Source organism: Podarcis melisellensis (genome assembly GCF_964234715.1).
Source record: "Podarcis melisellensis genome assembly, chromosome: 2".
Lineage (NCBI taxonomy): Eukaryota > Metazoa > Chordata > Lepidosauria > Squamata > Lacertidae > Podarcis > Podarcis melisellensis.
The window spans coordinates 65,590,321-65,608,742 of record NC_138529.1 but is presented as its reverse complement, the minus strand read 5'-3'; the positions used below and the strand labels follow the sequence as shown (position 1 = coordinate 65,608,742).

Sequence of the window (18,422 nt, the reverse complement as noted above, 5' to 3'; positions counted from 1 at the left end):
TGTTGAACTTTTCATCTTGGAAAAGATAAACTCTTCCTTTAAACTGGTTGGAAAATTAATCCGAAATCAAAAGCATTTCTTTTGGTTCTGATCTGACTCCTGGTGCTAACTGCTGCTCAGAATGTGCCTGGTAAAAGCTTCAAAAGACTGATATTTGGAGAGATGTTCAGACAGGTGGTACATAGGAACCACTGAGGGAAGCGCCTGAGCCTGGGAAACAAGGGTGGTTTTCACCACCCTGATCTGAAGTGTAAGGATTAGGAAGCTCCACCCTGCCTTACAATGCCTGGGGAAAGCTTCCAAGGAGGATCCAATACGATCACATCCTACGCAGTTAGCTTGTGCGATTTCAACCGTCTGCCATTCAGAGCTGGCTAGTTGAACTTGCACAAATTAATTGCATGCAAGGCAAAGAGTTTGAATGCTCCCTTTGCACCAGGTTTTCACATACAAATTCAGGAATTTCATAGAGCAATCTTTGCCAAACTGATGACTTTGGAGTACAAATCCCATCAGCCCCAACCATACTGGCTGGATCTGATTGGAGTTGTAGCCCATAACTTCCAGATGGTACCAAGTCGAGGAAGCACAGCATAGATGCACAGAAAAGGTGAGTGGGAATAGAAAGTGTCCTTTCTAGCTTGCATTACACAAAAAAGTGTGTGTGCAAAGTCCCCTTGAAATAAATTTACACAATTATCACCCCCCCCATATTTTCTTATTATTTTCTTATTCTGAGGTTCATGCATGAGGTGAAGGGTTTGATAATTAGGAATGTGCCAGATTTTCACAGCTTTCAGTTTTCACTTTTTGATAGGAACTACCAACCCGGCAAATACTTTTGTCAACTCAATTCAATAGACAAATTGTTCAAAATCCTTTAAAAAAAAAAAAAGGCTGTTTCACACAGGAGCTGCATAGTTCTAAATCTACCTCAAAAGGATCAAACCCATGAATCTTTTCCGAGTCTTGGCACATCAAAACTGTGCAGTCACTGAGTTAGCCCACCACCAAAGGACCAAGTCTTGTGAATCTCCCCCAATTTGCGATTCAAGGAAAGCAATGGAATCTGCTCAGTCAGCGAACAAGATTAAAAAGGCCAAACTGAGGGAAACTCTCTTAATTTGTCAGTAGCCTCTGGGCCCATCTCTCTTTAGATGCATTCTTTCAATCCTTTTTGCAAGCCCTTTAGAAAAGTGATGGTCGGTTGCCCACTTCCAGCCTCTACCTGTGGACCCACCGACAGCCTCATAGCTTGGTACAAAGAATTATAGAGGATATATCATGGGAGGCTGGTCCTGCTAGTCAGTTTGACCATTGGAGCAAGGATAGGGCAAGTCCATTGTGTTAAGGCTAGAAAACTTAGGTGGAATTTGCAATGGACTCTTATGCCCATTAAAAAAAAATTCCCCATAGAATTACTTCCCTTAAAAGATTGATCAACTACATACAACTATGGGCTCACAGGGCATGTTGTTTTTATAACAATGGGGAGAAATACAGGCATAGGTAACCTATGATAAGTGTAGCGCTGCTGCTTTCTTTCATGGTATTGAAATAATGGAACATTTTAAAGCATCTAATTCTTTCACAAATGTGAATTTTGCAGTCGACTGCTTATACATGACACCATATTGGTTGTGCAATATCATGCTAACAAAATTCAAAAATGATTTTATAAAACTTATTAATTGGATAAAATGGTTCCATGACACAAGGAACACTCTAGACACAGTAAGTTCTCCAAATAAAATTTTAGCTTTGTTATAATGGAACTCAAAGACAGCCCAGGATCATGTTTTGTGGAGACCTGAATTCAGTGTTACAAAAATGTGCTCTATTCTCTAGTCAGGCTTCAGCCAGCAATGCTGCTATTTTCTTTCTATGGCCTGCCAAACACGATTATCTTCTCAAGAGAAACAATGGAAACAAAATAAAATTTTAATGGCAAACATTCCCTTTTCAAAGATCTGGTTTGGGATCTCTCACACACAAAGTAGAGAGATCTCTCTCTCTAGAACCTGCATCATAGTATAGGAGAAAGAAAATCAAAGCTTTTCCTCCCCTTCCCCCTCTCAAGTCTTCTATCATTAAAATCTTGTTCTAACAGCCGAATACTTCTTTTTCATGTGTGTTGGAAAGCAGCTACCCCATGTATCAAAGCCATCAGTCCAAGTGAAGGATGGACTACAGGAGGTGCCACTGTCATCATCATAGGAGACAATTTCTTTGATGGGTTACAGGTCATATTCGGCACCATGCTGGTCTGGAGTGAGGTAGGTGTTGTCTGCACATTAATATCCAGTAACTTTGTCTAGTTTATAGCCAGCTTTCTTTCTTTTAGGCCCTGTTCTATTGCAGTAACAATGAGAAAGATTTTCTTATTCCTCCCAGTTTATATAAAATCACTGGAGCAACCCTTGGCACAAATATAGTGCCACTGTCCTTGTCCACATTATCAGTTCTAGTCAGTCTATTGACATTCTAAAATATATGTCACAGTCCGTCCCCCCCAAAAAAAAACACCCACCCACTGGTAGTCTCAGTTACCCTAATTTGCCTGAACATGAATAAAATAATCGAGCCCTTAATTATAATTCTTTTTTTTAAACCAGGCACTGGTTTGCACAACACGTTATGGCAAACCATGGTTTAGTGTGAACGCGCAAGTATGTAGGCCCCAAGAGAGGAACTCAAAACTGTTTTGCTGCTCCCTGGTCATTCCTCTGTTGCATTGTGCTATGCTAGGCCATAGCTTGATTTAATGTGTCATCTGAACCCTGGCTTATGGTTTAGTGCTCTCCAGACTAGCCATGAACTTTAGCCAAAGTTGATCCTATGATTTATTGCTTGTTGTTTGTCCAAGAGAACCAAACCATATTCCAGATGACTTACTAAGCCATCCAAATGACTTATTAAACTATGGCTAAGCTCAACGCGGCAGCTGAACAACTGGGGAGGAGCAAGGTACTTGTGACCTCCTCTTTAAGATCCTGTATGTTTGTGCTAAAACATGGTTGGGCTTAGCATGGTGTGTGAATGGGGCCACTGACTTTATATTCTTTGTGCTGCAATATCCATACCTTAGTTAATCATTTTCTCTACTCATTTGTTGACATTTTCCTTCCTTTTCTATTTCCCATCAATTTATGCCACAAATTTGTGGCCATGTCAGTGGTGACATGGCTGTTGAAATTACTTAATCCAATAGCAGTTGTTGGACTATAATGGAACTACTTCACAAAAAGTGATTTGAAAATGGCAGCTTTCGAGGCAATTGAAATGTGTAGGTGCTCATGTGATATAATAGATCATTTGTTTGAGTGCCTCTTATGTCAAGATCTTCCACATCTGGAGAACTAGTAAGGAAAAGGCTTACTGTCAATCTACAATCATCTCTGATGTGGGAGATCTTCATGTGCCAACAAATTATTAGAAGAACATCCCCAGCACACACACACACACACACACACATGGAGACTTGCAAAAAATTGTCAAGCTTCAAATGGCAGGAGAGTGTAGCGAAGCTGTTCTGGGAATGAGGAAGATTCAGTTTGGATTTAAAGGAGAACGTAACTAATTAGCATTTTTTTAAAAAAATAAATCTGAGACTCTAAACAACCATCTTCCAAAATTCGCACTTATTTGAATTTTGCAATGCAGTTCTTCAGCCAAGTGATGTATAGAAACTGTATACACTGGGGTAGAGTGTGCATTAAAATGCATTTGTCAGTTAAGATAACATTACAAAAATGCATTATTTGGGGGGACATTCCTTTGCTGAAATGTGTATCTGTTGCAAAACTGCACACAAATGTGAATATTAGGAGAAATTCACTAAAATGCTGAGGAATGTTCATGATGCATTTTTTTAAAATTGCAAAATGATGTGGAAATGTGGAGTACTAGATTTAAGATTGGAAAAGTAAGAAATTGAAAATGAAATTGATGGATTCACCCATTTGCTGTGACAAAGGAGAATTCAATGTGAATGGAGAAACTATGCCAAGATGAGAAGAAGGTTTAATAATAATAACAACAACAACAAAACCAACTTTATTATTTAAACCCCGTCCATCTGGCTGCGTTTCCCCAGCCACTCTGGGTGGCTTCCAGCATATATAAAATCGCAATGAAATGTATGACATGCACTTAGGGGAGAAGCCATACCTCTGTGGTAGAGCATATCCTTTGCATGAAAAGCATCCTAGGCTAATTCCCCAGAATCTGCTGTTGAAGTGTCTCAGATATTAGTGCAGGGAATGGTTTATGCTTAAGACATTGGGCGCCATTTCCAGTCACAGTAGATAGCACTGGGCTAGATGAACCAGTGATGCAACTCAGTATATAAGGCCTCTTATATTCGTATGCCCCATTCTGAAGTGGTATCATTCCAAGTGATGATTGCAACATGTGAGTGCCTGTATGTTTGAGCTGGCTCTTAAATGAATAAGCATTTGATCGTATGTTACTTAAGGCCTAGCCAAGAAGACAACATTTCTTTGATTTTTATGGTTGCCACAGCAGTTTTGCAGTTTGGTCTTTGGTTCTTGAAAAGTATGAGGGATCATTTCACAGTAGGTACCAATAAAGATGTGAACTTCATCTTTATTTTCTTCATGGAAATTTGGTTGACCAATAAGGCACTGGCAGCTGTGCCATTGGCTGCAAAAGATGCTTCACCATGATACTTAAATAAACAAGATTCTCCCAAGGTGCCATTGCTGTACTGTGAGGCGTGGAATGCACATATTTCAATGTGAGCCCCATCTTAGGTACCTTGTCCCCTGTGCAAAGTTGAACCATACTGCATCTTTTCCTTTAAATGTGGTCATTCAGGGAGCTCCCCCCACAAACATAACAAGTAATCTGTTTCTTTCTTCAGAGGTATGGAACTTTCATTTAAAAGATTAATTTATTTTATACTTCCCTTCCATATTTCTAACTCTATTGAAAATATTTTTAAGGGCTAAGAATCAGTTTCATCCAGTTTACATTGCACTCCGAAATGAATTGATCCAATACAGTTAACTGCAGGGGATAAATTTTAAAAGCACCTTTATTTAGACCTCCCCCTTTAGATCTAAATTAATATTTTACATGTGCATTTGAGAAACAAAGGACATGAGCTCTCAAGTGTTCATTGTGAAATAGTCTTGCTGCTGTAAGGCACACACCATAAGCAATTTGCAGTGCAAATATTGTAATTTTAATGTATTTTGCATGTATTCAAGCTTTGTAATTGCAGTATTTATAGGCATGAAATGGAAGCTGATTATCAAGCCATTTATTGAGACTCTGCACTGGTGTATGTGCCATTGAAGAAAATAGGACTTTTGCTAGCACAGCACTTTGAGGATTGAGATGCATGTTAAATATGTAGATTTAAAATGATTTTGGAAACACGTATTTATTATTTAAACATACATTTCAGTTATAGGCTCTCATAACATAATTACAGCCTTTCTCACTCAGGGAAGTACATCAGAACATAATTTGTCACATTAATTGTGTGCAGAAATACAGATACTTCGGGCCAGGGCTTTCAATTAATCTTCAACTACCATAATGATTTTTTTTAAAAAAAATTCTTTGACTTTTTTTTAAGAAAAAAGAAAGAGGAACAGGTTATTCACTTGAATTATGTCGTTCATACATAAACAGCAATTGTATATACAATGGCATAAACAAGCAAATAATTTCAGTCCCAAGACCAGATTATTTGGCAGCCTTGATTAAACCTCAGAAAATGTTGACTCTCTTGTAAGATGAGGACTGCAGGGACACTATCCCTTTATGCTTAAGAGCACGAAAGCATAGCTTTTTCTTTTTTTATCTGTCACCCTTTCTCTGTTTAATTTTTGTTAGCTATATACATTTATTTTAGTGATTTGTTTTAAAACTATTTTTGATATTATTAGCTCGTTTTGGCACTTTTGAAGTGGGCAAGACGGGGTAAAAGTCTTGTTGTTTCGGAGAGAGATCCTAGTGAAATTGAGAGCATGCATAAAGTTTTTGAAGCCAACATAATTACATCCAAAGTAGCCCAAAGAGACATTCTCCATTAGGGTACTGATTAGGTAGCTGGAATGGAAGAATTGTATATGTTGGAAATAGACAGTCTAAACATTTGCTGTAGGCCTCTAGTTCTTCTCATGTTGCAGATTAGGGTCTAAGACCACAAAAATCGTCAGTGATAAAGCGATCTTTGAATTTGGGTACTTCTGACATTAGTGCCGTTGTGCTGCCTCTCACATATTCTGGGCTTCAGAAATTTGGGGAATTGTAAGAAGTGGTTCCATGGCATGGTCTGATGAAACATAATGCAGTCGGTAGACTTACTAAAGTGAAACAAATCTGGGTTTTATCCATGCCTTGATGGGAGACTGACTGCCTTTTCAGTGGAAGAAAAGTGGGATATAAATGTTAATAATAATAAGAAGAAGAAGAATGAAAAGGGAGATAGGCATATGGCTGTTTACAAATGTCACGAAAAGGTAAAATCTTCAATCTGTTTTGGGTTTAAACTTTAAGACCTGTGCTAATTGTTCTGCAGAACTAAAAGCAGAAGACATAACCATGTGCTGTGAAAGTACATGTCTTTTTTCATTATATTTATGTTGATAAATTTCTTCTTCCTCATGGTTCCAGCTGCTGAAATTACTTATGTTCATGCATTCATTCTTTTATTTATGGTTTATATTTAAAGCACAACCCTTCCCCATCCACAGAAATAGGGAACAGTTAAAATAATAAAAGTACACAGAAAAATCCTGATAATGTCAGACCAAATAAGACATAAAGCCTCAGCCCAATTGAGAGCTTAAATCTTGAAGCCAAAAGCCAGCCAAAATGAAGAGGTCTCATAGTGTGTCTGAAAGAGGCTCCGTTAGTATTTGGCAAGACTCCAGGAAAGGAATTTAATAACTGTGGGGCAATTGCTCTACTTCTCTGCATTACACGTATTGCATAGCACACTGCTGGTGTGGATGTTAAGTACACTAATTTCAACCAACAGAACAATGAAGCTGTTGGTACATTTCACTTTTGCACAGCAACTCAAATGAATTTCTAACAAGCTGTCAATACTTTTGTCATTCAAGACAAATTATCTAGAACTGGCAACATTTTTTAAAAAATGCATCTCAATATCAACAATAGCTCCATAGGATGCGGTTACAGTATGCAATATAAAAATAATTGGAGTAGAGTACGAACTTGTTACTGATGCAATGACCAATATACTTTGGGATCTTAAAATGATAGTAGCAACATACGTCTTGCTATTCTTAAGCCCTGTATTTCAACTTGTAATACGGTTCATGTTACAACTGATTTAAGAGAATTTATATGAAACAGATGACAAGCATAATATCTTTAAAAGTTTTCAGTTTACTTAAAAATCCCAGAAGGGACAGGTGCTGTTGTGCTTGATTATAACCTCGTTCCATATTCTCATTTCTTTTATGTCTAAGTAACTCACTTTATTTTCTTAAATAGATTTATATTCTGTTTTTTTGACTAAGTCCTCGTAGTTGCTCACAATTTTGCAGAGCAGAATGGAATGCATATATTAAACACCACACCCTTAAAAAATAAATAAAAAGAATTAGTCTACTTGGAGTAAGTGCCAAATTTTGACTTCACCTGCCTTTTTTCTCTGTCCTGGATTTGTATCCACAGAGCAGTTAGTAGTAAATGGTCCTGTAATGGGAGGAAAGATAGTCTAGCAGCAGGCAACTGCAGTTATGTTAGTGTGTACAGAAAAACTATAGCGGTTACTGGGAGATGTTTGAATGTTGACAAAATAGTGGTAGGCTGCTTAGAGCAGATAAATGTTCCATTGCATCACATTTGATACAGTGAAAGAATGTAGCACAAACCTAAGTGTTTAAGGATTTGTGACATTAAAAAAGAGAGAATTAGTGCCTAGGGGTTATGTCTCAGGTTTTGGGGTTCCTATAGCAGTTTAAATCTCTGGGCTGTGACTTAGCCTATTGATACACCTGCATCATTAGTGGCTACTCCTACACATGCATTCCTGAAGCATTGCTGGGCGGAGGTGTATATGATTTATAAGAATCCATTCAAAATTTCAACACAGGAAGTGGGGGGGTGGTTTTCAGATTTACCCCTTTCTGTAACCTCCAGCGCAAAATGAACTAAATGTCAACAGTTTGATAGAAAGTTCGTGCCCAGAATGACTGGACAAAACTCTATATTTAATTGTGCTTTTAAAACCATAGTTTTTGTTTAACATATTTACTTAAAAGAGAATGAGGGAGTGTGATCATAAAGAACTTTCCAGCAAATCTGCTGAACTCTTTTCAACCTTAACACTATGCAACAATGTACCATAAATATGTCAGTTTCTTCATGGGAACCAACATGTTTTTATTGGGAAATGAAGTGATGTTGAAAGAGAATTAAATTGGGGACAGACATATGGAAGCTGCAGAGATATTAATTTGCACACATACAGATGCATATACACACATATACATATTTACACACACACACACACACACACCAGGGGGTTTCACCAATCATAAGATTTCATTTGAACGCCCCCCCCCCAGTGCTTCGTAAAACAGCCTGATTTGGCTGGAACCAATTTGAAGGCTGCCCAGTTCAGCTCAGGTGTCCAAGTCTGCTTGTTTTCTTTCCAAAAAGGAATAATGTCTCACTTTAAAAAAGGGGGGGACTACAATTGGATGACATTTGCAGGCAAGGTCACTCCTTCTGAGGGCAAGAATCATGCAAAAATGGAAAAAGATAGCTGTGCTTTTTTTCCTGCAAAGGCAGCCATTACAGTTGGGAGCGGGTAAAAAAGGAATCACTTCATCTTCCCTGGTGTTTTATGGGCAATTGGTCTGAAAATTGCAGACAGGAGAGAGTTGTTTCTGGGTAAGAATGGCAGACAAATAAGCCGAGGTGTTTTTGTTCTGGGAACCTTTAAATTTGATTTTGGAGGGGGAAGAACTGAAAGATTTGTTTTCCTGGGCAAAATCATTCTCTCTGATTACAATTTAAAGCTGTCAGTCAGAAAGGAACTCTTCATCCTGGCGCTTAGAGTTTGGCTGTTGCAAAGCTGTTCCCTCCCTCAAAGCACTGGGATTGGAGAGGGCTAGTAAAACCATTCCCTCTGATTACGAGATGAAGCTGTCAGTAACAACACAGCTCTTCCTCTGTGCCCTCTCACCACTCTGCTTTCCCATCCGTCATCATCCCACCCTGGCATTATGATGTTATGCAGCAGTGACTGGTGGGGCAACACAGGCAGCGTGGTGCGGTGCATCTGGCTTCCAAACAGTGAGCTTTGCTGCTGCGTACAAAAGAGGGAATGGCAATGTGCAGAGAGATCAGCTTGGTGGAGGTGCGGTGGCAGAGCCAATCCATAGTGCCTATCCCTGCACCTACACTAGGCTGATCTTCCCATGCTTCACCTCTGTTCCTTTTGGGAAGCGGCAATGATGCTCCCTTAACTAAAGTGATGCTTCAGGTTAAGAACAGTTTCAGGTTTACAACGGACCTCCAGAACGAATTAAGTACTTAACCTGAGGTACCACTGTATATGCCACACTGTAAAATGAGAATGAATTTGGGCAGAGATGATGCTATCGTATACTGAGTCAGACCACTGGTCCACCTGGTTCCATATGTGATGAACGGTGACTCCCCAGTGGACTGCCAGGCCTGATGTATTATAGCTCAGGATGCCAGGGATTGAACCATGGAGAGAGCCAATACCTCTCTCCATGGCCAAACCCTCTTTGAAACCTTCCTCTTTTTATTTAAGTTTGTTCTGTCCTCATTTCATTTCCCCCTGTGTTTTTATTATGCATGCAATTTACCCAAGAAATGAATGAGTGGAAGATTATATATATATATATATATATATATATATATATATATATATATATGTAAATGAACCCTGGATGGTAAGTCCAGTCAAAGGTGACTGTGGGGTTGTAGCACTCATTTTGCTTTCAGGTCAAGGGAGCTGGTGTTTGTCCACAGATAGTTTTCTGGGTCATGTGGCCAGCATAACTAAACCGCTTCTGGTGCAGCAGAACACCGTGATGGAAACCAGAGTGCATGGAAATGACATTTATGTTCCCACCGAAGCGGCATGATGAAATTTGGAGTGTTATTCCAGCATATGGTTCTTTCTCAACATTTAAAATTTAGCATGGCATGGAGGTATATTGATCAAAAAGCCACATTCCCGTAACACAACAGGTAACACTGTATAAAAAGAAATGTTAGAATCCAGGATATAAACACTAGCATTGTAATTAGGATAACTAACATAACAATCCCCATGTCTGAGTGCACCCTCACTCTTGCATAGATATATGTCAGTGAGGCACAAATGAAATTTACTTCGACTGGATTATTCTCTTGTCATATGAGGTACATACTACATTTTAGAACTTGGGAATTTTCTCTTAATTTTCAATAATATGCTATGGAAGCCAGCATATGCTAGGCCCTGAATTATTATTATTTTCCTTGAGATGCATGGATATATAGAAACTGCAAGTTGACTGCATTCAAATGTTGCAATGTGTCACAAGCAATTTTCATACCCAGAAGCAAATGCCTGCCATGTATGAAAACAGAGCTAATATTATTACGACTGGGAAGATGAACATTTGCAAATATTGTTGTCATTGGCTTTTATACTGGTTACTTCAAAAACGCATTCAAACACTGACAGGTTAATTACACGTTCCAAACCTTTGTTTATGTGATCTGAGAAGAATGTGTTATTAAAGAACTATTTTGCATCTCACTGATTTCCTCCTTGCTTATTTTTTTCCTCCTAGCTTATTACGCCTCATGCAATCAGAGTTCAGACACCACCCCGACACATCCCAGGTGTGGTAGAAGTTACATTGTCCTACAAGTCCAAGCAGTTCTGTAAGGGCACACCTGGAAGATTCATCTACACAGGTAAGGCTGCTTTAATTTTGACTGTTCATAACAGAATGGGAAAAGATGTGTTTCATCCATCTTTGCTGACATTGCTGCTTTTAGACTGAATGTTACTGCAATAGGCTTTGGTGCAACCACATTTGGAACCCAGCATACAGTTCTGGTTGCCTCACTTTAAAAGGGTATTGTGGAGTTGGAAAAGATTCAGAAAACAGCAACCAAAATGTTTAAGGAGATGGAGCAGCTCCCCTGTGAGGAAAGGTTTCAATGTTTTGAACTTTTTAGTTCAGAGAAAAGGTGGTTAAAAGGTGACGTGATAGAAGTTTATGAAACTGAGCATGGATGCAGAAAGGGGCTAGGGAAAAGTTTTTCTTCCTGTCTCCTAGCACTAAAACTCATAGACATCGACCGAAGCTGAATGTTGGAAGATTCAGAACAGAACAGTACTTCTTCACACAGCACATGGTTAAATGTGGAAATTGCTCCCACCGGAGTCAGTGACAGCCACAAACATCGATGACTTTAAAAAGAAGATTAGACAAATTCATGGAGGACAAGGTTATCAAGGGCTACTAGCCATAATGGCTGTGCTCTGACTCCATGATCAGAAGGAGTAATGTTACCAGTTGCTGGTAACTAAAGGAAGGAAGACTGCTCTTGTACTTGGGTCCGACTTGGGGATTTCCCACAGGCCTCTGGTTGGCCACTTCTTAGGTGACGTTGATCTATTTGAGTTGTTCTGCTGACAAAAGCCTCTGTTTCACAGGTGTGCATTTACATAGACCGCGAAGAAGGGAAAGTATGGCAAGAAAGCTTGTTCCATATAATAGAAATATGAAATACAATGCATACCCTTTAAACTTGGCATGTAAAAAGGTAAAGGTAAAGGATCGCTGCTCTGGTCCATGGGGTCACGAAGAGTCAGACACGACTAAACAACTAAACAACAACAAAGGATCGCTAGACGATCAAGTCCAGTCAAAGGCAACTATGGGGTTGCAGCGCTCATCTTGCTTTTAGGTCACGGGAGCTGGTGTTTGTCTGCAGACAGCTTTCCGGGTCATGTGGCCAGCATGACAAAACCACTTCTGGTGCAACGGAACACCATGATGGAAACCAGAGCGCACGGAAACACTGTTTTCCTTCCCACCACAGCGGTACCTATTTATCTATTTGCACTGGTGTGCTGCCGAACTGCTAGGTTGGCAGGAGCTGGGACAGAACAACAGGAGCTCACTTCATTGTGGGGATTCGAACCGCCGACCTTCTGATCGGCAAGCCCAAGAGGCACAGTGGTTTAGACCACAGTGGCACCCGTGTTTTGGGAACAACCCACTGTGTTTACCACCAATGGCCATTTGTACAAGCAGTGTAGTCTACTAAGACACGCTACTGGTAACCTTAAAGCACTCCTAGTGGAGTTCATAAGGCTCTCTGACCTAAACATAATGGATTGAGTGCAGATTGTAAAGCAGCAATGCTTGAAGATGGTAATCCTTAACTCCCGTCTCTTAGGCATCACATTATAGCTCGCCAGGCTAGAAATGCATTTGGGTCAGGCATGAGCCTATGGCTGGGCAATATCAGGGCTTTGCTTGTGGCTCCCTGGCCCTGCTCCAGGTACCTTTGGCTACCAGCCTTCGTTTTCCTTCTATACTGCTATGGCCTCGACTTGCCTGTTACCTAGCACTGTCTTTGTACAAAATCCCTTTTAAATGGGCTTCCCAGGGTAGACACTGGCCTGCAGTTGAAACTCTCTTGTCTCTCAGGACTTGTATTTCAGCTCTCCGCATACGTGGCTGCCTGTATCCATTTATTGCAAGGGCTAACTTTTGCAGGGTTGTGTGCCTATTGTCTTTTTAGAATCCACTTCAAAAATAAATAAATGGGGTGGTGCTTTTTGTTTTCTTTGCACAATGTACTCCATTTTATACTGAACAAAGAAGGAACTTAATGCAGTCTAGAGGACTTAAGAATCCGCAAGCAGACGACTGTTTGGGTACAAAAAATTAAAAGGGAGTGGGAGTTATACATTTATACACCTATCGGTCTCACCTTCAGAAATGCCTCCCAGCCCTTTAAACAAAATGCAGAATTGGAGCAAACCTGCTGAATAGTTTAAGTTAATTGAAAATTATAGGATTGACCCAAGAGGAAAATTTCGTTTGCACTCCAATCACTATTACAAATTAAGGAAAATTACTACAATTTTGTTTAGCTATGGTTTCACACTGAGTTCACAAAATTAGCTCAGCCGCCCTGACAAAGTCAGCACTTTGTTAGTGATCAGTAGAAGGGGGGAGAAATAATAGACTGTGGTGTGTACAAACGAAGCATAGAAAAAGCCATGATGCTTTACAGAACTAGGCCAAGTGGTTTTAATTAGGATTATTAGTTCATTGTAAATTTTGAAGAATAATCAAACTAGCAGATTAGCTGTTTCTTTTAAAGCGAGAATTTCTTGCCATTCATTTTTCCCATGAGAACTTCTTTTAACTCCCACATAGTTTATCCCCCCCACTTTTTTTTTTAACAAGTCTCATTATGGGCCTACAGGAAATGGACCAATTGGAAGTTCTGATCCTGCAACATTCCACAGCAGCGTTCCAGTCGGTGGGAGTTTTTCCACAGTGTTTGTCGGTGAATTCAGTGTTCTGGAACGTTTTACAAAACCACAGAGGCCAAATGTTTTCTCAGAGGAGTTTGGCCTCTGTTTTTGGCTGAAAACAGTGAGGCATCACTTGGTGTTTATTTACCCTGAGATTGAGAATGAGAAAAGAGGACAGAGGAGGAAAGAAAAGAGGAAAGAGAATTGGGGGTTGTGGGCAGCGCAAAAGCCATTCAGGCATACTTTCCTCTCTGGTGAAAATGCCCTATCCATTAATGGCCCCATTTTGTGGTTAGGTCTCATTTAGAAGAAATTATTTTTAATCAGTGTTCAACAAAATATCCCCTCAAGCCACCTGGCTGTAAACTTTTTTTAAAAAACTGTTAAGTGCTTAAATTCTCAGAAAAAAAAGCCCAGTGGCCCATTAATTTTAAGTTATTTCCCCCCCCCCTTCATTTAACTGCCAACAACTTAGAAATTTGATCTGTGAATTGCATGTTGCATCTACGAAGCAAGATCCTCGATGCAAGGAGAAATGTTATGTCTTTAAAAAAATAATTCTTTTTTGTAAGAACTGTACATTCTGAGCTTCATTAAGAGAGGGAAACAGTTCCTTGATCCCACCCACCCCACCTCTGTCATTTCACAGGCAGTCTCTTGCAAAGCAAAACAATTCACATTTGGATGTTAAATATATTTAAATATAGAAAAAAGAACTCGGATACTTTCAGTGTTCAGCAGTGCCTGTTTTTCAGTGAACTCTTAAAAGGGGCCAGCCTTAGCACAAAGCAACAACGTATTTAAAATTCACATAATTGTATAAAATGTAATGTTAGTCTCTCTTTTTTTTACATTAAATTCCCCGTGAGGTTTACAGTGTGATAGAATACACACACACACACACACACACACACACACACACCCCTTTCCTTGGAAGCACTTCAGAAGGATGTTTATGTTACAAACAGACTCATGAAACCTCCTGACAGGAACTGCTTTTCTGCATGGATTTTGCCTGTCACAAAAGTCACTGAAGAGAAGTAAAACTGTTTTCAACTAGAGCTGACAGAAATGCCTATGTCAGGCTGTCTTTACTGAAGGAAATGCAAGATGGTGTGTCTTGGAATCTGAATGACTGGGTGTGAGACAGTCCCATCTAGGGATGACTGGGAATAGGGCTAATGTCATTGGGCACAAATGCTTTCTGTCAGCAGAGCTGACTTCCAATCAAATGCATTTATTTGGCTTAATTTTGGGTTTGTCTGAAACCTCCAGTGAATGCATACCTAAGTATGTATGCATTTAAATATTCCATCCTTTTATTTAAACTCTAAAGAGCTTAAAAATGCAATTATTCAATTCAATTATATTTTAAAATTCTTTAAAATATTTCCAACTGTTGGAGATTTTTTAAAATAGCATGAATCACCTCCTACGTGTGTCAGCTTTCAAATTCCATTCAGCAAATTACGATTGATCTAGGCACCTGGTATAAGCCTGCACAACATGTGACCAAACTGGTATGCATATCAATTTATTTTTGGGTGGACAAATCTCCAGTTTTTGCTGCTCTCCAGAGACTGCAATGCTGGGCTGGGGTCATCCTAAACTACCTGGCAGTCCCTCAGTACATGGTTGCTAGACCTTGTATAATATACGATTCACGAAGCTTAACATACTCATTTAAATGTGATATATTCTTTCAGTAGCTTCTGGCATTAAAATATGACTCAATGTTACACTGACGATCCTATTCTAAAACAAAAATATACTGAGGAGATATTAAGCAAGACACTTCAAGTTCCTGTGGAATATAGAAAAATTCATTGCATGAGTGTTCATTTGTTCAGAATAGAACAGTACCCCACCTCAAAAAAGAATTGAATGTTGCTTGTTTTCTGCCACTTTCTTATCTTCTGTAAATAGCATCCTGAGTGGAGCAAAGGTTTCTGCATATCAGACTTCTGATCTCCGTAGTCCTGCACTCTTTTCAAAATATCACGAAGCCAATCCTTTCACTGATTGGAATTACAAAACACCAAAATTCTACATTCTGGATAAAAGCCACCTGGGTGTGGGTGTGAAGAGTTCTCTGTGTTCTAGTCCACACTGTGAATATTTTCCCCCGGGACCGAATTTGACATTTTGAATTTTGTTCATGAAAAAGTTTCCCATTTTCTTGAAACTATATCTGGTTTCTTAATCCTCCAAATACGTACAATCAAAAAAATGTTGGGCTTCTTTTAAAAAAGGAAAGGTAGTACAGTGGTACCTCAGGTTACAAACACCTCGGGTTACAAACACTTCAGGTTACAGACTCCACTAACCCGGAAGTAGTACCTCGGGTTAAGAACTTTACCTCAGGATGAGAACAGAAATCACACGCTGGGGGCACAGCGGCAGTGGGAGGCCCCATTAGCTAAAGTGGTACCTCAGGCTAAGAACAGTTTCAGGTTAAGAATGGACCTCTGAAATGAATTAAGTTCGTAACCAGAGGTACCATTGTAAAAGCATTGCTTGTTGATTAGATTAAGTAGTAATAAGAGACGCACTGGCTGTCATTAGTCTTGTATCAAACTACCAGAAATGCTTGGCTCCTTCCTTTGGTTAATCCATCTTCCAATGTTTGACCAGAGAGCATCATGAAAACTTAATTTAAGTGGAGTAACTGTAGCACGCAGCCTCATCAGCTCTACAGTCTTCCATGCACCAGTATAGGATGGTGTAATGGGGTTGCAGACTTCTCTGACCTGCTGGCATGAGAGTCGCTGCTGTATACCAGCAGAAAGAGCTGTGCAATGCAAGTACAATGCAATACAATGCAGTGCAAGTACCCTGACAGGAGGACCAGATTGGATCTGCTGGTGTGCTCTCATTCCCCTTCCAACAACTCACCACCTCTGCTCCACAGTGCTATGTGCTACTGCCACCCACTTTCTTTTTCTTCATTCAGGCTTGAATAGTTAATAACAACTTTAGTAGTAGTTTGGTTTGGGGACAAGGAGTCAGTTTCACTGGAACAAGGGGAAATATTTCTTAGTAGGAAATAGAATACAAAAGTCTCAAACTCTCATCCCCAAGGATAAGGAACAGGATACATTATGTCAGAGGTCAGTAAATATTTGGTGGAGGTTTCTTAATACATTCTTTTATATGTTCTTTGTTATTGAATGGTATAAGAGGATGAGGCCATGCAGTCAAGGGGGTAATGTTGAAGGCAGGGCTTCTCCATCTTTTGTTCTGCTGCTCCTGTTGTGCATCAAATAAACATAAACGAAGCAATTAGAATAAATTACACTGCATAGATTTACACATTAAAAACTGTAAGATTGCTGCCGATTTTCAAAGTTCTACCAAGGATTAAAGGCAAACAAATGACTCTTAACAGCATAAAGTCTGCTAATCAGATGATGTACTCCAGTTCCATGTAACCACTTTTAAAATAATTGGGGAATTTTTGCTCTTTGTGATACAAGTAGAGAAGCTGAAGAGAAAAGAACAACACACTGTGATCTAAACGCTACTTAAATGTTCCCAAACATTCCTGAGATTCTCTTCCTCCTTCTCTGTTCACATGCAATCCTATATATGTCTATTTAAAAGCAAGGCCTATATACGGTAAATGAGTATAGGATTGCAGCCTCAGTCTCTTACAGATCAGACTGTGTCACTGTGCTGGTAGGTCATTGTCACCACTTACGTACCTATGGGACCACCTCTCCTGGTATGCCCTGCAGAGGACCTTAAGGTCCACAAATGACAACACCTTGGAGGTCCCAAGTCAGAAGGTGGTTAGATTGGTCTCAACTAGGGCCAGGGCCTTTTCAGTACTGGCCCCGACTTGGTGGGATGCTCTGTCACAAGAGACTAGGGCCCTGCGGGACTTGACATCTTTTCGCAGAGCCTGCAAGACAGAGCTGTTCTGCCTGGCCTTTGGTTTGGACTCAGTCTGATCTTTATGTTTCCCTCCCCTTATGGTTTTGATCTATGGGCTTCTATTAAAACGAGGCTGCATTTTAAATTGTATTTTAACCTGTATTTTAAATTCCCCCCCCCATTATGTTTTTATTGTAATTTTACTGGTGTTAGCCACCCTGAGCCCAGCTCTGGCTGGGGAGGGCGAGGTATAAAAATTATTATTAAAAGTTCATCGAGGACGGGGGAAAATTGGTGGATTATCTGAAAAATATATGTGGTACAAATACAACGTTAGTGGGATTTCAAGAGGCACTGTAAAAAATTAAATAAGTATTGTTTATTAAAAATAATGGGATTAAGGAGAAATAATGGCAATATTAAAAAAGGGAATGCGTATTAAAGATACAAAAATGGATGACTCTCAGAGACGCTGAAGGAAGTTCAAAACAGACATAATTTGTTGTATTCGGGTTAAAATGTATAACTGGTTGAAGATTAATAAAAAATTATTTAAAAATAAAAAATAAAAATATGCAGCCATTTGAGGGCCCCTAAATTTTATTATTATTATTATTATTATTATTATTATTATTATTATTATTATTATTATTATTATTCCCTGCATCTTCTGTTGGCTTCTCGGTGGTTTGTGTTGCAGTTAATTTGCTTGTTTGCTTATAATAACATTTATATCGGGGCTCACTCACTTGGGAAGTGGGAGTCTTCCCGCCCTCCAGCTGAGCAGCGCAAACAAGCTGTGTTGTCCCTGCCCATAATACTCTAGGGTGAAAGTGCCTCAACTCCCAGGCTGGGGCCAATGCAGCTTGTTCCAGCTTTGTGGTGTATCACCAGATCACGATGTTTGGCTGGTGATACATTGCGGCGTTGAAAACCTAACATCACCAAGCCCTACCCAACATCTTGTAGGGGTGGTGCTTCAGATTCTTGACTATCA

The 18,422-nt window shown here is 39.6% G+C and overlaps 1 protein-coding gene across 8 annotated transcripts in view; it reads left to right on the top strand.

Moving 5' to 3' along the window:
* Positions 1-18,422, top strand: part of EBF1 (EBF transcription factor 1) — a 375,555-nt gene that overhangs the window by 287,414 nt on the left and 69,719 nt on the right. For 4 of the 8 annotated variants that reach the window (XM_081901052.1, XM_081901048.1, XM_081901050.1 and 1 more), the window contains exons 9-10: positions 2,146-2,276; positions 10,833-10,959. In XM_081901052.1, coding sequence (XP_081757178.1) covers positions 2,146-2,276; positions 10,833-10,959 — 258 coding nt within the window. Of the gene's footprint in view, positions 1-2,142; positions 2,277-10,832; positions 10,960-18,422 lie in introns of all 8 variants that reach the window. The other 4 variants (XM_081901051.1, XM_081901047.1, XM_081901049.1 and 1 more) reach the window with 1 other exon arrangement.